The sequence below is a fragment of the Mauremys mutica genome, chromosome 20 (genome assembly GCF_020497125.1).
Source record: "Mauremys mutica isolate MM-2020 ecotype Southern chromosome 20, ASM2049712v1, whole genome shotgun sequence".
In the NCBI taxonomy this organism is placed as follows: Eukaryota; Metazoa; Chordata; order Testudines; family Geoemydidae; genus Mauremys; species Mauremys mutica.
In genome coordinates, this window is record NC_059091.1 from 18,631,198 (window position 1) to 18,651,664 (window position 20,467).

The window sequence follows — 20,467 nt, forward strand, 5'->3', positions numbered from 1 at the left end:
GGTTAACAGGCACATTGCGATGCAGAACAGTGAAGGATCCAAGACGCTGGGAGATGGACTTCAGAGGAGGTGGCGTACCCTTAACCGCGCTGGGATTTGGTCAGGGTTATTGTGGGACCTGCTCCAATGCCCAGTTTGGTAATGGGGCATCTTGACATTGCTTTGCATAAGCCAGGAGCGCTCAGGAGGCCTGACTGACTGTGTGAGTTCAGCCAAGTAGGGTGACCAGATGTCCCAATTTTATAGGGACAGTCCTGATTTTTGGGTCTTTTTCTTATATAGGGTCTTATTACTCCCCACCCCCATCCCGATTTTCCACATTTGCTGTCTGGTCACCCTACAGCCAAGTCATTTTCCAGCTCTGTAAACTGGGGCTGAGGATTGTGCTGGGGGGCGGAGTTCATTCACAAAAGTGCTTACAAGTTCCTTGGCTAGAGGCTGGCGACATCACGAAGCATGAGCTGGCCACTGTGGCCACCTGGCCTAGTCAACCCAAGGGCTGGCAATCTCAGCGCTGGGCATCCCGCCCCCTCCCCCACTCCTGCATTTCTGAGGAGAAGCCCGACTTTCTCAACGCTGGGATATTGCCAGGATCTTTCCCTCCTTGGCAAACGCCGCCCGGATCCCCCATCCAGAGAGCGCCAGGCTACCGCCGGATCCTCTGCGGAGCTCCTGGAGTTTCCGATCCCGCTGCCCGCACGCTGCCCCACCCCCACTGCCCACCAGCAGAACAGATGAAGGACAGAACTTTTGCCCCAGGCCTGGAAAGCTGACGGAGCAGCAGCCCCGATCGATTTCCCAGTGGCCAGATTTAATGCCACACTCAATAAACACAGCTCTGGAGCCGATCCATGTGTGTGAGGGGAGGGGCCAAAGCTAAAAGCAGGAGAGAGCCCCGCCCTCTTTGAGCAATCCCTCACCCAGCTGTACCTCAGCTGCAGATCACGCTAAGAAATGTGTCAGGCTGGCTCAGTTTCCAAGGAGGGGAAGCTGCTTTCTGCTGCTCCGAGACAAGGGAAGCAGCAGCAACCGCTCTGGCAGGGGAAGGGGGGACTGGAATAGCATAAGGGGAAATTTGTCCGCCACCAGCCAGAGATCTGTTGGCCAGAAGGACCTTCGCCCGCAAGGGAAAGGCTGGACGCTCCCCCCGCATGGATGCTTAATACCAGAACAATCCTGTACTACCCCTCAGCACAGATACCCCTGCTCCGACCACTGGACTGTGCTCTCCCCGAGCTGGAACAGAACCCAGGAGTCCTGATTCCTTCAGCCCTGCACTAACCATTAGACAACACACCTCCCAGAGCCAGGGACAGAGCGCAGGAGCCCTGCCTCCCAGCCTCTCACCACTACGACCAATACAGGAGCAGGTGGGTGAAATTCTCTAGCTTTAGAATCCGGGCCAGCACTCCCCTTGCAGAGCTGGGAACGGAACCCAGGAGTCCTGGCTCTCAGGCTACGGCTCGAGGGAACACTCTCAATGTCCCTAGCCAGCTGTTGTGAGGACCCAATGTCACCTACATTGTGGGCCCCCTCCCCAACTCAGCGCCCCCGAGCTGCACGCTGGGGCATTAGCGTCAGCCCCCCACCTCTGCAGCACACCGCGGTTCCTAGGAGAGCTCCCAGGCATGACGGTTGGGAAACGGACCCCACTTCCGCCTCAACCCCCCACAGAGCATCCAGCTTCCTGGTGGCTTGAATATTCACCACCAAGGCAACAGAGCCGCATGCTCGGCCACCTGTGGGCGAGGAAAGAGGCGGTCGCAGGCAGCCAGGGGTTAAAGCCAAGAAGCAGAGTCTCAGTTACCCAAGGTCAGAGAGGAGCCAGCTCTGTTTCAGATGGTTAAATCTCCCCCCCCTCAGCTAGAGTCCTGTGAGCTTCCCCCGCACCACAGCGCCACCTAGCTACAGCGGGTAAACAGAGCACAGACCAGGAGCGTCAGCTCGTGGGGGGGGGCTGCACATCTTTGCTACCCGGATCCTAGGTGGGAATCAGGCTCCAGGTCGGCAGAGCAATTTATTCTAACTCCACAGCACTTTGAGATGCCAACTGGTTTCACGCAGGGGCTGCTGGCCCGGTTCCTAGTGCCAGTCCAGTAGCAGCCTCAGATGAGGAGGAAGCAGGGTCTGGCACCAGAGGCCCCTCGCCTCAGTCACCGGGAGGGTCCCTCCAGGGCAGACAGCGCACGGATGGCAGACGTGCTGGGGCTCTCAGCTGGGAGCGCCAGGGCTGCTGATCGAGTGCGAAATTACAATACCGAAACCTGGATGTCTGAGACAAAGAGGCGGGTGGGAACCAGCAGAGGGAGATTTGGTTGCTACTGGGCAGTGATCTAAGAGGAGTCTCCTCACCTCCAGGCAGTCAACAGTTACTCCAGACCGCAGCTGGATGGGCGGCTGTGGTGTCACTAACACACAGAGGGTCCGTCTCCTTTAAGAGGCAGCAGCTAGCAAAGAAGGCAACACCCCCATAGGGCCCCTCCTACTCCCTCCTGACAGTTTCCAGACCCAGCATGGGTTTGCTAACTGCTGATGCTCCACCCAGGAGCTTCTGCAGCGATGCCCCCAACATGAAGCAGAGCAAACCCCCGATGCCCTGCCTGGTATCAGTGCCTTGATCTGCTGGGTCAGAGAGGTGGGCAGAAGCAGTGTCAACCAGTGGATCAGACCCTGGCCTGGGAATCAGGAGACCTGGGTTCTAGTCCTGGCTCTGCCACTAACTTCCCATGAGACCTGGGAGATGTCGCTTTGTGCCTCAGTTTCCCCATTCGTACACTGGGGATGATAGCCCTGCCTCACAGGCAGGTTGTAAGGATAAATGCATGGACTGTAAGGTGCTCAGATGCTGCAGTGATGGGCCCTCAGAAGTACCTTAGACAAAGATCATAAACCCAGGAGTTCAGGCTCCCAGCCCCCCTGCTCTAACCACTAGACCCCACTCCCCTCCCAGAGCCAGGGAGAGAACCCAGGAGTCCCGACTCCGGGTGCTACCAAACTCTGGCGCGTGGTCCTCACTCACTAGGCTATCAAGAAGTCAAAGCCTCGCCCCCCACGCCATGCCCGCTGGATCTGGAGGCAGCGCTTGGAAGGCCGAGACAGCAGAGGGTTAAAGGTGCCGGAGAAGCTGCTGGCACCAGGTGCTTTACAATCTGCTATTTTAATCCTGGCTGCCCTGCCAAGGCACTATTGTTACAGCCTTGTTTGAACATCCAGCCTGGGGCCTGGGATTGGCGGGTGGGTCCGAGACAGCTCATCCTCCCCTCCTCCCCTCCCCCGCCCCCCAGCTAGCCCAGAGCCCCCAGGAGAGGGAGCAGAGCCGCTCAGGGTCCCCCATGGGAATCCCACCCACCCAAAACTACAGCCAGGGCCACCGAGTTGGGATGTGACCTCGACCCGAGCGGCTGTGCAGTTAGTTCAAGAGTACGAGCTGATGAGCACCCAGGTAACACTTGGCAGGCTGCAAACAGGGAGGGGGGGGGAGTTTTCATCTCTGATGAGTCACGGCTGGGGAGGGAAGGAAGAAGTGAAAGTGGATGAGAAGGAAAGTGAGGAAGTGTAAGTGACACATGAGAGGGCACAAATCTGACCCGGCAGCACAGGGAAGCAGCCATGACTCTCCCACGGAGGGGAGCCAGTGGGTCCTTGTGCCACTCAGGGTAGAGGGAGCCGAGCGCCCAGCCTCCCACCCACACCAAAGATCTGCAGCGATCAAGGATCAGGAGTTTGGCCTGCAGCTTCCCAGGTGCAGTGGGAGGAACGGGAGGTGCCACACGCCAGGGACTGGCCTTTGGAATGGAGGGAGGGTGGGACTAGAGAGGGGAAGAGACAGAGAGGGAGTAACGTTGAAGAAAAGAATCCATAGACCCCACTCCCTGCCCAGAGCTGGGGACAGAACCCAGGAGTCCTGACACCCAGCCCTTGCTCTAACCATTAAACCAGTATGAAGACTGGGAGTCAGGACTCCTGGGTTCCATAGCCAGCTCCACCCCCAATCTTGCGAGACTCTAGACACAGACACCCCCCTCTGTGCGCGCCAGTTTCCCCCATCACAAAACAAAGATAATCTCTCCCTTGGGGAGGGGTGGTGGTGGTGGTGGTGTGTGTGAGTGTGTGTATTAGCCACCATCTGCGGAACAGCGAGAGCCAATGGAGCAGCCCACGCCACACAAACTGGTTGGGACGCCCGGCGCAGACACTCAGCGAGGAGAGAAGTCGCACTCGGTGTGGCGGGTTCAGCCCTCCTGACATAAGAGCTGCCATCTCCAGACCCCACGTCCCACCCCGGCACCACCACCAGCTCCTCAGCATGGCAAGAGGCTCACGTGGCTGGCGCAACACGGCCGATGGATCAGGAGTGGCAGGAAGACGAGTCCCTGGACGTCAAGCTGCTGCCAGCGGTGACTGGGAACCGAGAGCTCCTAAGGCCTCATCCTCTGGGTGAGCTCCCCCCTCACCTCGACCCTGCCCCGCAGGGAACCTTTCCAGGGGGGAGCTGGGCAGACCAGACTCAAACCGTGGTCTCCCCACCGAAGCCACCACAAACTTCAATGGCGCCTGCATCACAGGAGACCCCTCCTGCCGCATCCCCACTAGGACTCAGACGCTGCATCTCTTTTCCCCAGCACCAAAACATGGCAGCCCGGCTGCACGTGGTCCTACCCCCAGGGCTCCCATCCCAACTCACTCTGCTCATTCCAGGCGGCAGTGTGCTCGGACACATGGGCCGTCCCGCTGCCGGCCGGGGCCCCCGCCTCGCTGCGTGGCCCCCAGTAGAAGATCCGCCCAGCCAGACTCTCCAGCTTCTGAAGCGGTGACATCTTAGCGCCTTTGTTCCTGCTGGGGTTGGGGCAGGTCATTTCTGCTCCATGGCTCAGGTTTCCCTTCATTTATTTATCTCCCTCTCTCCCCAGCCCTCACAACCAGAGTCGACGCAAAGCTCGGCCCCGATCCAGGAACCCTCGGGCCTTGGCCATTTCCCAGCGGCAGAGACAGCACGATCAGGGACTAGAGGAATGGCCCCAAGCCTCAGCAAAACTCCTCCACTCCCGACAGAGACGAGGGCTTGAGCTGATTGCTCCTGACTTCTGACCGGGAGAGAGAATTTCCATCCAACAGCTCCCCCGCCCTGCAGCAGCCCCAGAGCGTGGCTGTCAACTCAGAGACCGGCGCGCGACTCTTCAGGGCCGGCCAGTCACATCCATGCACACTCCTCCCTGCCTCTCGCTCCAGGCGGGGAAGACCCAGGGACTTGGAAACGGTTTCTTCTCTCCCCCTCTGGCCGGAGAGTTGGCTTCCCTGGTGGAGGGAAAGGAGCCGGAGTAGGGGAGTCTGGTCACTTTCGCAGCCAGCCAAGTCAGTTTCACTTCCTGGAGGGTGAGGGCAGGACAGATTCTGAACTGATGGGACGGGTTTGCCAGAACAATGGCCAGTGGCAATCCCCACACAGCAGGGGTGAAACAGCACCCTGGGTCCCCACTCCTCTCAAATCCTTGGGCCGAAAGCAGTGGGAGAGGCTCCCTCTGGCTTCACTGCCAATCCTGCATGCACTGGGGGGCAGACCCCTGGAAAAAACACCATCCTATAAGTCCAGTGCCCCCAGGCCAAGCCACTGGGGCTGCAAAGGAAATCTTGTGGCTCACGTGAGGCCTGAGTCAGAGGGGTGCAGGTCCTTAAATCCACTCCTGGGGGCCCCGCTCGCAGAGACGAACAGCAAGGGGCTGCAGCGCATCGAAGGTGACTCTCCAAGCGGCGTTCAAAGAGACCCACACTCAGAAACCCTCGGCGGCTCCCTGCAGCAGCACCGCAGGGAGGAGATCTCGAAGCACCACGGGGTTTGACTCTCGTGTCGTGCAGTCCCAGGCGGTACCGACCGCCGGCAGGGGAGGGACCCAGGACTAGTCGCCTGGAGATTTCTTTACTTTGCCTTTCCCAAACAAACGCTGCTGCGCTCCTTGACCTTGGGAGCGGGAAGCCACTTTCAGCGGAAACCAAGGAGAGCCGGAGAGCGCTCCGGGGGAGAAGCGAGAGGGTGGGATGGGGAAGGAGGAGGCCCTTCCTTACGAGTCTCAATTTCCAAACCGCTGGGGTCTGCAGAGACCAGGACTCTGCAGGCAGGAGGGAATCCAGAAAGGAATCTGCTCACTGTGGGTGCAACGGACGAGGGGGCTACTGTGTCAGCCCCCCATTGGCGCGGAGGAGGTAATGGACCAGCCGGCCAAACAAGTGCACCCAGAGGAAGAGCTGGATCCAGAACTGGAAGTCGAAATCTGAGCCTTCCTCAATCCCACGAAGGTCGCTGGGTCTGAGCTCCATGCCGCCACCCCCGGTGACGCAGACCTCGGCTCCTGGCCGCCGGGATCCTGATTCAGGCTGCCCTCCTTATCTACGCCACCCAAGGCTCCCCCATGGCTGCACAGCTTCCAACCAGACCTTCGGGACTCTTTGTGGGGGAGAGAGAGAGCAGGACCTCCAGAGGAGAAATGTCTGGACGGTAGCAGGGTCGGAAGCAGCCAGTTTTGCTCCTGTCCCTTCCCAGGCTCAGGGCTCAGCCTGAACCAGGGAGGAGTGCGCTAGGTATTGTTTCAGCAAGCGCCCCATGGGAGCAACCTCAAAGGGGGAGGGAGAGCCGGGGCTGGGCACGCCGCCAGGTTCACACGAAGCCCTTAAAGGCATCGGCTCCCTGCTCCACATCTGCTCTCAGCTGCTCCCGCAGCCAGCCACTGGGCGACAGGTGCTCCCCGGGGATCTCGGCACACGGGCCCATGCAGCAGACCGGGGGGGGGGGGGGGAATCCTAACATCCGCCCTGCATCCCATGGAACCTGGCCCGGCAGCTCAGAGCATCCCGGCCAACTCCCTCATCTCAGAAGTGGGGTGGGGTGGGGGTGATCTACAGCATCTCTAGACCAGCCGTTCAAACCCAGTCCAATGTGAAATTAATTTGGCAGGTCTCAGTCCAATACCCAGAGGGAGAGATCTCCCCATCACAGAATCATCCTAGACAGGCAAGACTCCTTGGTTCATTCTCACCATTAGACCATGCTGCCTCCCCAGGCAAGGACTGGAACCCAGGAGTCCTGACTCCCAGTCCCTATTCTAAACACAAACACACACACACACCCCAGCCCCCACTCACTGCATAAGAGGCAAGGCCATGTTAGCTGCTCCTATCCCTTTTGGAGAGAGAGGCTGGCGAGGGGCAGATTATCTTCTGGGCTCCCATTCAAGCCCCTTTCAGGCCTTACAGTCATGGGACTGGGGCTGGGGTGGGGGTCTCCCCACACAGTTTCCACATGGGAGGGAGATGGTTTTGTGATGGGGAGGCCCCTCCCTCTGGGAATTGGACTGACACCTGTCAAACACCTTTCACGTTGCAGTGGGTTTGAGAGGGGCTACTAGGAGTCAGGACTCCGGATTGGAGGGCTGAGAGTGATTTTACCGGCTCATCGGGTCTTTGTCAATATAGCCAGTCGGGGGCAGCTGAGGCCAGTGCTGCTCCCATGCACAACAGGATCGGCTTCTTTGAGCTGCGCCTGGGTGAACGGAAGCCTTGACGTTGACCAGCCAACAAGAGCAGATCAGCTGAACAGCTGGGTGGGAAGGTCTCCGTCAGCTGCTGCATGCTCAGCACCTCGGGGGTGGGTCTTGAGACAGCCCCTCCCATCTGGGACCTGTGCTGGAGCCCCCCCTCCATAAGGCCTAAAAGGGGGTTGATTGGAAGCCACTCCATGGAAGGGACTGGAGCAGGCCATCAGTGCCCTTCCTTCCAGAGCTGGAGCCTAAACCCCTTTCCATGTAACCCAGGGTGCTCAAACTGTCCAGGTCAGAACAATTCCATTGCCAGCCCTGTCTGAAGGCACCAGAAGAGGGAATTAACTGGCTGATCGGGGTGGGGGTAACAGATATGTAGCTGAGTCCACACCCCCGAGGGGCTGCCCTCCCCATGTGCCAATCTGACAGGCTGGCGAGAGCGACGCCCGAAGGGTTAACCTTGTGCAGGTGCAGCTTTGGCAGGACCAGGGGAATTTTCTGCCATCTCAGGTGGCGGGTCCCGCAGGCTCAGCACAAAAGGTTTAAACTATTCCAGCGAGCTCATTAAAAATCATCTACCTGCAGCCAGCAACGACCAGCAGCAGGAGGGACAAACAGACACAGCAGATGGCATTTTGGTCTCCTCGGCAATCAGAGCACCATGGACCGGCCTCAGATGGTGACCCCAGGGCAGTCAGCCTCAGAGTGCAGCCCCAGTGACAGCCCCACTTGGTACACCCGGTCTAACCAGGGGCTTGTCTGCTCTGGCAGCCTGAAGCTCATTAGTCCTTCATTTCAGCAGCAGAATCCCTGCTCCACCCCAGAAGTGGGTGCATCAGGGAAGTGTTGAATGTTCATTGCCTGAACAGCCCTTGCACCCAAGGAAGCACCACTGGGACTACAGGCCATTGAACCCAGACAGGTTCATTCTGGCCTAGCAGGCAAAGCCACCCCGCTTCAGAAGCCACCGCAGGGACTCATGATCTTTGAACAACCAAAGCCCACCCAAGCAGTTGCAGGTGTAGAACATACACATCTCACCCCCTTAACCCTGCTTCTGCCCCCCACCAGCAGCCAGCTGGGCCTGTGAACACGCCGGGAGAAGGGAAGATTAACACACCAAGGGGGGTGGGAGGCAAGAGACAGCAGGAAATATAGATCTAGGCTCTGCACAGAACCCTCCACTCCCTAAGTTACCGCAAGCTTTCGGTCGCAATTTACCAGGGGCTGGGGCCGATTCTCCAGCACAGGCAATTTTCAAAACAAATGTGGATGCTTTTCTAAGAGATCTGCTCCAAGGCAAATGGGCAAGTCCTATGGCCTGTGCCACGCTGGCGTCAGACTAGCATACGGGTTTTCAACCTTTTTTAGGGGTCTGCAAATAAACAATTTCAAATGGAGGTGCAGAGCCCTTGGAAATCTTAGACACTGTCTGCAGACCCCCCAGGAGTCTGCCGACTACGGGTTGAAACCCACCGGACGAGATGAACACGGTGGTCTCTGCTGGCTTTGGACTCTCTCACAGGCGGCCTTGTGGGAAAGGCAGGGGACTGGGATTCGGGAGATTTGGGTTCCATTCCCAGTTTGGACACTGACTTCATGCAAACTTGGGTGAGTCATTTCAACTCCGCTCCCTGTCTGTAAAATGGGGCTATGAATCCCTCTATTGTCTATCTGCTCTCTTTAGGGCAGAGACTCTTTCCAGGTGTCGGAGGGCCTGGGATCGGGTCATCACGTGCTACTGTAATACAAATATACAAACCCATCCAATTCTTAATCAGGTAAAGACTAAGCAGAAAGGACACAGGAAACCAGCTGGGATGCTCACATCACAAGCGTGCTGATCCAGGAGAGAATTGCACACATTTTCAGCCCCAAAACGATGTATATTTACAAAAAGTTCCTCAAAAACCAAATGCAGAGAGCAATTTTGCAGGATTTCAAAAAGAAAATTCAGTAAAAAAAACAACAAAGTTTGCTTGAGGATTTAGAGAGACGTTGCTGGTTTAAGGAAACATTACAACAAAAACGAGGTTTCCTTCTTGTGGTACCAGAACCCGGGAATATTAAACTTAAAGCTTGTTTTTAATATAAATCCCTCCGCACTTATTGCCTTTGCAGGTATTTCAGCATGGACAAATCGGGGGGGGGGGGGGGAGGGGGAGGGGGGAACCCACCAAAGCTGGTCAATTTCACTCCGGTTCAAGTCAGTTTAACTTCTGGTACTTAAGTAACTCCACATTGCTGCACTGAACTGTGGTCAATAGATGGAGATACCTCAACAACTGCTAATGCCGATTCCTTGTTTCCAGCTGCTAACTGCATCAACGCACTAAAGACTTTCTTAATCTGAATTTGAAATAACGGCTGCAGCACTGGTCACCCCAAATCAAAGAGGATATTGCAGAATTAGAAGGTTCAGAGAAGGGCAACGAGAATGATCTAGGGCCTGGACAAACTCTCCTATGAGGAGAGATTGAAAGGACTGTTTACCTTTAGAAGCAGCAAAGAATCCTGTGGCACCTTATAGACTAACAGACGTTTTGCAGCATGAGCTTTCGTGGGTGAATACCCACTTCTTCGGATGCAAGAAGAAGTGGGTATTCACTCACGAAAGCTCATGCTGCAAAACATCTGTTAGTCTATAAGGTGCCACAGGATTCTTTGCTGCTTTTACAGATCCAGACTAACACGGCTACCCCTCTGATACTTGATACCTTTAGAAGGGAGACCAGTAAGAGGGGCCATAATAAATATTCTTAAAATAATAATTGGGATGAAGAAGGGAGACCAGGAGCTTCTGTTCTTCCTGTCTCATCCCACAAGAGCCAAGGGACACTCATATAGAATTAAAAGGTAGGGAACTCAAAACCAATACGAGGAAACACTTTTCAATTAGCCTGTGGAACTCACCACCACATGAAGTTGAGACCAAAACCAGCCTGGACATTCACATGGATAAAGACTATCCAGGGCTATAATTTAAATTACAACAATAATTCTGGAATGGCTATTAAACCTTGTGCTTCAGGGTTTAAGCTGAACTACTAGACATCAGGATGAGACCTATGGCGGTGGAAAGTTGCCCCCCACCCCCACTGCTACTGTGGGTTCTTTACCCTTCCTCTGCAGCCTCTAGTGCTGATGTTACATGGACCTCAGGGCTGACCCAGTCTGGCAATTGCTACGTTCAGGTTATTTTTCCCACGTTGGCTGCCCCGAGACATTAGGGGATCATGAAGGAGGAGCTGCTTGATGGGATGGCACAATGGGAACAGAGGGCCCCATGGGGATCTCCTCAACCCCACACTATCAAAAGTCTGAGGTAACACCGAGCTCTTAATTAGCACTTTTCATCTGCAGATGTCAAAGTGCTTCATAAAGGAGGCTCAGTATCACAAGCCCCATTTTACAGATGGGGAAACTGAGGCACAGGGGGAAGGGGACTTGCCAAAGGTCACAGCTGGGAATAGAACCCAACTCCCCGTGCTCTATGCACTAGGCAGCACTGCCTGCCAAAGCAGCCTGCACTGTCACAATGCTGCACTGTTTGCTTTGCAGGGGAAGCTTTAAAAACCAAACTGTTCGCTTTGGAATTTCTTAATTTCCAGGGACTTTGGGGTATGTAACAGCCTTGTTTTTACAACCCCTAAATTCAAGGTCTAAATCAGGGGTCGGCGCCCCACGGCACGCGAGCCGATTTTGAGTGGGACGCTGCTGCCTGCCGCGGTCCCGGCTCCCAGCCCCACTCAGCCCCCTCCACCCACCGCTCTCCCCTGTGGGGGCAGGAGGCAGAAGCTTGGTCCTGCGGCAGCCAAGTTTCCCCCCTCCCCCACTTCTTCCCCCAGCTCCTGCTTTCCTGCCCCTCCTCCTCTCCTTCCCTGCACCGATCAGCTGATGGCCCTTGTGAGGGGGAGGGGGAAGAGTGGCGGCATCGCTGCACCTTAGAGGAGGCAGAGAAGAGGTAGGGACGGGGCCTGGGGGAAGGGGCTGGAACAGGGCACATCCCTTCCAGCCCCCTGCCATGAGCCGCTCAGGGCAGAGGCCTGGGAGCAACCCAGCCCTCTGCCCTGACCCCTGAACCAACCACCCCCCCACAGCCTTCTGTCCTGACCCCTGAACCAACCACCCCCCCACAGCCTTCTGCCCTGACCCCTGAACCCCCCCACACACCCCCAGCCCTCTGCCCTGACCCCTGAACCCCCCCACACACCCCCGTCCTCTGCCCTGACCCCTGAAACCCCCCCACACACACACCCAGCTTTCTGCCCTGCACCCCCATACAACGACAGCCCTCTGCCCTGACCCCTAAACCTACCACCCCCCCACAGCCCTCTGCCCTGACCCCTGAACCCCCCCACACACCCCCAGCCCTCTGCCCTGACCCCTGAACCAACCACCCCCCCACAGCCTTCTGTCCTGCACCCCCACACACCCAGCCCTCTGCCCTGACCTCTGAACCCCCCCCACACACACCCAGCCCTCTGCCCTGACCCCTGAACCAACCACCCCCCCACAGCCCTCTGCCCTGACCCCTGAACCCCCCCACACACCCCCAGCCCTCTGCCCTGACCCCTGAACCCCCCCCCACACCCCCAGCCCTCTGCCCTGACCCCTGAACCAACCACCCCCCCACAGCCTTCTGTCCTGCACCCCCCCACACCCCCAGCCCTCTGCCCTGACCTCTGAACCCCCCCCACACACACCCAGCCCTCTGCCCTGACCCCTGAACCAACCACCCCCCCACAGCCTTCTGTCCTGCACCCCCACACACCCCCAGCCCTCTGCCCTGACCCCTGAACCAACCACCCCCCCAGCCCTCTGCCCTGACCCCTGAACCCCCCCCACACACACCCAGCTTTCTGCCCTGCACCCCCACACACCCCCAGCCCTCTGCCCTGACCCCTGAACCCCCCCACACACCCAGCTTTCTGCCCTGCACCCCCAGACACCGCCAGCCCTCTGCCCTGACCCCTGAACCCCCCCCACACTCCCAGTCTTCTGCCCTGACCCCTGAACCCCCCCCACACACACCCAGCTTTCTGCCCTGCACCCCCACACACCCCCAGCCCTCTGCCCTGACCACTGAACCCCCCCCACACACACACCCAGCTTTCTGCCCTGCACCCCCAGACCCCGCCAGCCCTCTGCCCTGACCCCTGAACCAACCACCCCCCCACAGCCTTCTGTCCTGCACCCCCACACACCCCCAGCCCTCTGCCCTGACCCCTGAACCCCCCCACACCCCCAGCCTTCTGCCCTGACCCCTGAACCCCCCCACACCCCCAGTCTTCTGCCCTGCACCCCCACACCCCCGTCCTCTGCCCTGACCCCTGAAACCCCCCCACACACTCCCAGTCTTCTGCCCTGCATCCCCCACACACCCCCAGTCCTCTGCCCTGACCCCTGAACCCCCCCTCCCCAGGTCTGGGGTCCCAGCCGCAGGCCCCGCTTAGCCCACTGCCGACCGAGGTGAACAGAACCCCAGGCTGGCAGCGAGCTGAGCAGGCTGGCGGCATAAGATCAGCATTTTAATTTAATTTTAAATGAAGCTTCTTAAACATTTTGAAAACCTCGTTTACTTTACATACAACAGTAGTTTAGTTATATATTATACTTATAGAAAGAGACCTTCTAAAAAGATTAACATGCATTACTGGGACGCGAAACCTGAAATTAGAGTGAATGAACGAAGACTCGGCACATCACTTCTGAAAGTTGCCGACCCCTTGTCTAAATCAACCCCAGCCCTGTCTACATGGGGAAATGCCCCCTCCTCCACCCCTCCCAAAAAATTCTAACCAGTTTAAAACCAGCTGGAGCCAGAGCATTAACCAGGCTCCGACAGCTTCAACCATCAGTTAAGATGGGCCTGGGCAGCCTGGGCTGTGCCATGACTCCAGCCACTTTTCAGAACCACTGAGAAGTTTGGGGGAGAGGGGGGATTTTCAGTGGTCTTCAAATAAATCTCTCTAAAATCTTCCCTTGCAGCAAGACAATTCACAGGTGCACGGAGTTTAAGGCCAGAAGGGATCGCTGGTCATCATCATCATTCTAGACTGACCTCCTGCAGAACCCAGGCCAGGGCGCTCTACTCAGTCACACCCGCATCCAGCCCAACAAATGGTAGTGGAATAAGAGCAGATCTTTTAGAAAGAAACATCTAGCCTGGATTTAAAGACTCCAAGCGATGGAGGATTCACTGCATCCCTTGGTAAGCTGTATCCACGGTCAATTCCACTCCTTGTTAAACATTTGCTCTTTATTATTCCCAGTTTGAATTTCTCAAGCATCAACTTCCAACTGATGAACTGTCTTGCCTTAATCTAGGAGATGAAAGAGCCCCTGCTTTCTGAAACCTCCTCCTAGTGTATTTATAGACAGTGCTCAAGCCACCTTCTCTTTGTTAGACTGAACAGACTGAGCCTCTCACCTCTCTCACTCAGACCTGGTAGATCTTTTCTGAGCCCACTCTACTCCCCACCCACCATCTGATTTAAAGCACAGACACCAGAATGGGACACAGTTCGATGGTGAAAGGCTAGAAACAGATTATGCAACTGGCCAGGTGAATTTCCCTGTCCCACGCTCAGTCAGATGCAAGAGAACATTAACCAAACAGCATCAACTGTGAACATCAGTAACATTTTTAGACACTAGGACACATGTATATGAGTTTTATGTTGACAGCGTCCCTTGAATTTCCGCAGCCTGCCTGTCGCAAGTGACGGAGGAGCCAGAATCCTCTTACAGTGGGGCTGGAAAAACGATCTTAAGTAATAGCATAACATGCTTGTGAAAAGGGTATCACATCTAGCACGCGGCCCACGTAGAGGATGACAGCTTACTAGTGCTGCCAGCTACTAGAAATCACCCCTTTAGGTGGTATGGTAGAGGACCTCACTTGAACACTGAGAATCCTGGGTTCAAACCCTGTCAGGACAAGGTTTGCTGTAACATCTACCCCTGCTGAGAACTAAACGACCGTCCCAGATATCAGCACTCTCGCACAGGGGGCAGATTCTCCCACATGTCTGGCTGGTGTGACCCTCAAAGTGCCAGAGCAACGGGGGCACCCCCGGCAGAGTTACACACGTGCCACAAAAGAATTTGAACCCACAGTTTTGATATTTACTAACTGAGACCAGATCATGAAGCAAACCCCTCAGGGCAGCAACATAACTAAGAGCTGCACTCATCTCCTCTAGACAATTCGGTCCCTTGTCCCTTTTCCCCTTCCATCCCCCACCCATATCAGTCAGCTCCTTGGTCCCGCCCCTGACTCCACACATCTCATACACTTCCCCTCACATTCTGCTTCCCCCGAGGAGGAAGCTGCTGGGGGTGGTTGAGTCCCAGGGACGATGGGACCCAGATTATGACTCAAGAGACCAAAGTTCAATTCCCAACTCTGCCTACAGCTCCTTGTGTGACCTTGGGAGAGTCACTTCCCCTGCCCTGCTCCGTGCTTCTGTGAAATAGGGATAATACTCCCTTGCCTCACCGCGAGGATCAAGTCTGTTAATGACCGTGAGGGGCTCGGATCCTACATCAATGAGAGCCAGACAAACCCCTAGATCGGGCCACGTACATCTTCCCACCCCCCAATACAGATCACCGGCGCTTAACAATCCCATTGGAAGGGACTGCCCTCAAAAATCAAAGTTCAGATCACGGGAGGAAAGAAGAGACCATTCCTGGCCCACTCCAGCCATGTAACCGACACATCCCAAGCCACAAAATTCATTCGAAGACTCACCACCCTCCATCAAGAAATTCAGAGTCAAGGCCCCACCCCTTTCAGGAAGGCTCCTCCCACAGCCCTACGCCAGGACATCACAGGGATGAAAGCATGTTCCCATGGCAACCACCAGTTCCAATTTTTTTTTTAATTCAAATCCCTTAATTTTCCTTCTTTTAATTATTTAGTGGAGTTAGTGCTGGGATTGGGGCCTGACTCCCAGCACTGCAGAATGAGGCTTCTGAGTCCCCCGTAAAACAGGGGTAGGAGGAGGACACCCCATCACCCCCGCACACAGATGGAGGCTTGATCCCGAGGGCCCATTCAATCCTTGGTCTCTCTGCCAGCCAGGGGCCCAGTCAGTGCCGACGCGGTGCTGACACTGGACATCCACGCCACTCGGACCGACCCGAGCCCCAAACCCTTTCCAGGGGCCGGTGAACGGGGCATCACAGGGGACCTCAGGCCAGCCCTGACCTGCCACCACCGGGTACGAGTGACCCATATCCTATGGGGAGAACAGGGCCCGGGGCAGGGGAATAACCAGCACCCCCTAGAGGGGAAAGACCCTGTGTCCTCCTATGAGTCCCATTCCCCGTCCCGCCACGACCTTCACCCCCACCCTGGCTCCCCTCCGGCCTCCATCTTGCTGCCTCAGCCTGTGGCCTCCTCTGCGCTCGGCCTACGGCTCCTCGGCAGGGCCAATCCACCCGGGCCCTGTGCCTGCCACTGCAGGGGGCGAGAGAGGCACTCGCTCTGAGCCAGGGTCCCTGGCACTCTGCCAAGCGTGGGGCAGACTGACCCCACCAGGGAGCCGTAGCTGGGGGACGAGGGTGGGGGCCACCCAGGATCTGAGCCCTCTGGGACTCCACAGACAGGCGTGGGCAGGCCTGGGGAGCTAATGGGGGGTGGGGGTAAGGGTTTGGCCCCATGGGGGCTGGAGGGCCCAGGGCAGGGGATCTGCCCCTGCACAGGGCTGGGAGGGCGACAGATTTAAAACAGGAAAATCAGGGGCAAGAGGGGACAAGCAGACACCCCTTGGAAGCCACACAAACCTCACGGGCTGCAGTTCAGAGCAGGGGCAGCGTGTGACATAAAAAAACCCTTTCCCCTCCCCTCCAGACGGTGTGTTTGTATTTGTCCTACCAATGGCCGGGCCATTGCTGTCAGAGAGATGGCAGCAGCAATCTCAGGTGATGCGGGTTTGCCAGAGTGCGATCGCTGCTCTGTGCCTCAGGAAGATCAGTGCCAGGCTGGCATTCTTCAACTGCCTTTCAAACAAACTCCCTCCAAGAACCAAGTGTTTCACCCAAGCCGGCCAATTTCTCTCTAGCTTCCACCTACCCCATAAGTTTTATTTTACCAGATCTTCCGCGTCCTAGAGGGAGGCTGGTGCAATGGTTAGGGCGCTAGCCTGGGACTTGGGAGATCCTGGCTCAATTCCCTGCTCTGCCCCAGTAACCTTGGGCAAGTCACTTAGTCTGTGCCTCAGTTTCCCCATGCTACAGAGGGGGGTGATACCACTTTCCTGCCTCACTGGGAGGGTTGGAGGATAAATATATTACCAGTTGTGAGGCGCTCAGATACTATAATAACTGGAGCCAGATAAGGACCTTCGACAGAAAGATAATGCACTTCCTATTGTCCATACATTTTTTATCCCCTCATTTCTTGTTCAACAACATTAAAGAAAAAGCAGCTCAGCAGCTCTTAGTCATTTTAAGGTCATTAATTTTATCTCCCTTCCCATCAACGAGACTTAATGCACCTCTGCTACTTGCCTATTTTACTCCTGAGGTCTGCAAAAGCCCTGTTTTCCCTTAACCCTTTTTGTGATTTTCTGCTCCGGCTGCCTCTCCAGAGATCTCCTCCACCTTTCCTCATCGCCCAAGAGTCAGAGTTGAACCCTGGCGTGATTCCATTCTGCCTCCCTGAAATACCCACAAATCAGCTGGGATTTCTTCATCTTCACTTCCTGTCCCAAATTCCTAAGCCCACTGCCTCCCATCCCGTTATACTGTAGCTGCTACAGGGGATGCAGGTCAGCAGCTCACAGCGAGGAAGCGAGAGGGTGTAGGGGGAAGGTGCAGTGCAGGCAAAGGGGAGGGGTTGCCGGTTTGATCCCTCCTGGGCCTCACTCAGGCCTGTCCCAAGAGGTCAGAGGCCCTGGTGGCTCAGTTTGCCCAATGCCAGCAACCACCTCAAGGCTCACACAGACTCTGATTCATCCCAGTAGAGCCAGAGTAGGGTGAGCAGCCGTTTACATACTAATCCCACACCACACTCAGGGGGCAGATTCTCCAATTGCCACTCCAGGCAGAGTGACTTCCAGCTCAGCTGCACCCAAAGGCAGCCACTGCCCTTGCACTGTTGCTCAATGCAAGCATCTTTGATCTATACACAGTATGTCCCAGGTTGCCCAGCTGAAAGCAACTGCTCCAAGATGGGGAGAGCTTAGATACATGCTCAGGGCTGGTCTTCACTGAACGGTTAACTCAGGTGCAGCCCTTAACTCGAGTCGCCTCCAGTCCACCCCTAAGTCAGCTGGCCTGAGAGGGGCTATGGGCTACAGCGCGAGTTAGCCCAACTCGTCAGCTGCTAAGACAACTGCTCTGTAGGGTAGACACAGGCCAACCTGCCTCGAGTGCCACTAGTCCTCCAACAGCTTCCCATGATTCTTCCCTCCCCTCCAGGTGGCCAGAGAGGATGGACAAGCTCTCCCACAAGTCACTGGGAAAATCCAACTAGCGGCTCAGTTTACTGCAGCTCTAAGAGCCACGGGAGGTGCTCCCAGGAGGCCTAGCGACGCACACGAGCGGGGACGCAGAAGCTCGCGTGTTCGTCTGCAGCGGGGCCCCTCGCACTCGAGCTCGGCCAAATGAATGCTGTCACAGAGACACCCCTCGACGGGTCTGAGCCAGAGCACCCTCCCCATCCCACCAGCACACAGCCGAGCAGCGAGCCCAGCGGGTTTTCCATTACATACCGACGCTCCATCGAGAGCTGCGGACGGTCCCCATTTAACCCCAGAACGGGGACAATGCAGGCAGCGCAGACCTCCCCACACCCCAGCATCTTCCAACATACCTCAAACCCTGCCAAGGATTGCAGACCAGCGCCCCTCGAGGGCCCCAAGGCCTCCCCATGTGTGCCCAGAACACACTTCACTAGGAAAGAAGCTTCCCTCACACCCCCTTCTCAATCCTTAACAAAAGGCTCAGATGATCCTAGAAATTAGAGTAACTTAGTGCCAGATCTGCCCCCGCATCTGAGCTCCTAAGGTCTCCACTGATGTTTATAGTGTTGCTTATGGCCTATAAATCCCTCCATGGCCTGGAACCAGCCTTCCTGTGTGGTCTTCCCCCACTCCATTCTGCCCCAGCTGCCGGCAGTAGTGTACCCAAGCTATCAGGAAGGGGGTGGCTGGCAGGGAGTTCTGTTGTACATCACCAAGACTGTGGCACGTGCTCCCTACCCCCGCCACAGTGACTGTCTAGGAAAGTGAGAGACCCCCCCCCCCCCCAGATGAGAGGGTCTGGGGAGTGGGGTGGCCACCTCTGAGGTACAAGAAATGGGACACCCGGTATGACCCTGAGCCCATAAAACTGGCCAGCTGGCCCTGCACACTAGAACCCTGACCGATTTTCCAGGACAGCTACTTCAAAAAAGGGACAATCCTGAGGAAACCTGGACCAGTGGCAATCCCAGCAGGGAGAGGGCTGAGGGTTTGCTTCCTAGATGAAAGGGCAGAAGGGAGCCCCGGGTGGCAGCTGCTGGGCTCAGTTCCGGCTGGACTGATCATGTAACACTGCTGGGTTCGAAGCTGTAGTGTTGATGGTGTAATATGGCCTAGAACAAAGGTGGGCAAACTACGACCAGTGGGCTCCTCCTGCCCGGCCCCTGAGCTCCTGGCCCGGGTGACTAGCCCCCGGCCTCTCCCCCGCTGTTCCCCCTTTCCCACAGCCTCAGCTCACTGCGCCGTCGGTGCAATGCTCTGGGCAGCAGCGCAGCTGCAGAGCCGCGGCCTGACCCGGTGCTCTGTGCTGCACGGTGGCGTGGCTGGCTCCAGCCGGGCAGTGCGGCTGCCTGTCCTGGTACTCTGGGTGGCGCAGCTGTAGCACCACCATCCACCGTGCCCCAGATAGCACACTAAGGGGGCAGGGAGCAGTGAAGGTTGGGTAGAGGGCAAGGGAGTTTGGGGTGGTGGGCAGGGGTCAGAGGGCGGGGAATAGGGAGCTTGAATGGGGGCAGGGGTTCCGGGGAGGCAGTCAGGAAGGAGTAGGGGGGTTGGATGGGGTGGCGGCGGGGCAGTCAGGGGTGGAGGGTCTGGGGGAAGTCAGGGGACAGGGAGGGGTGGATGGGGCAGGGCTCCTGGGGTGGGCTGTCAGGGGGTGAGAAGCAGGGGGGGTTGGATAGGGGGTGGGGGCCAGGCCACGCCTGGCTGTTTGGGGAGGCACAGCCCTCCATACAATTTCAGAAACCTGATGCGGCCCTCAGGCCAAAACATTTTCCCACCCCGGGCCTAGAACCTTGGACAGGTGTCTTTTTAAAATCAAAATATGTAAGGGCGGTGCCGGCCCTGTCCCAAGCACATTTAATAATTAACTTGCAGGAGGAAATGCCCGTCTGCCCAGGGAATCTCTCGGTGGGAGCGAGCTGATGGCAGGAGCATGCGCACGCTGGGAGATCAGCTCCCTGGGCATCGCTCTATGGGTGATCGGGGGGTGAAAGTTCCACTGTGACAACCCCAGAGGCGGCTGCCTCAGGCGAGCCCAACACTGAGGCTCCAGCAGATTTCCCCATTTGTGAGTTTCTGATCCCAAAGCGCCCCCTACAGGCTAAAGCCTGCAACCAGCACAGCAAGGCACTCAGCAGGGTAAGCTGCTCCAGGCCGAAAGACATGGCCACATGGTAGATGCCTCCTGGGTTCACACTATGATGCGGCTGCCGAGAGCTTGTTTGCCATGGGAAGGACCCTGCCAGCCCTGTGGAGACGCCAAGGAGAAGAGCCTGGCGTGATGCAGGGGGCTCCACGGGGGAGGGGCACAGCAGCATCAGGGAAGGCAGTAGCCATTTCTCAGCTGTGGTGAGCAGTGCTGAACGCAAGGGGGGAAATTCAGGACTCCTGGGTTCTATCCCCAGCTCTGGATCTAGTGGGACAGAGCAGGGGGGACAAGGAGTCCCGACTCCTGAGTTC

At 57.0% G+C, this 20,467-nt stretch overlaps 1 protein-coding gene and 1 long non-coding RNA gene across 4 annotated transcripts in view; one reads left to right on the forward strand and one right to left on the reverse strand.

The window, feature by feature from the left end:
* Positions 1 to 20,467, reverse strand: part of LOC123353531 (cAMP-dependent protein kinase catalytic subunit alpha) — a 49,612-nt gene that overhangs the window by 21,844 nt on the left and 7,301 nt on the right. Inside the window, exon 1 of one of the 3 annotated variants that reach the window (XM_044994660.1) lies at positions 4,685 to 5,206. The exons of the other annotated variants lie outside the window; for them this stretch is intronic. Coding sequence (XP_044850595.1) covers positions 4,685 to 4,886 — 202 coding nt within the window. The 5' untranslated portion in view covers positions 4,887 to 5,206. Of the gene's footprint in view, positions 1 to 4,684; positions 5,207 to 20,467 lie in introns of those variants that run through there. 3 annotated transcript variants of the gene reach the window in all.
* Positions 1,096 to 18,526, forward strand: LOC123353533. The gene is made up of 3 exons (XR_006574523.1): positions 1,096 to 1,370; positions 13,521 to 13,743; positions 17,964 to 18,526. It is a non-coding gene; the product is annotated as an uncharacterized LOC123353533 (long non-coding RNA).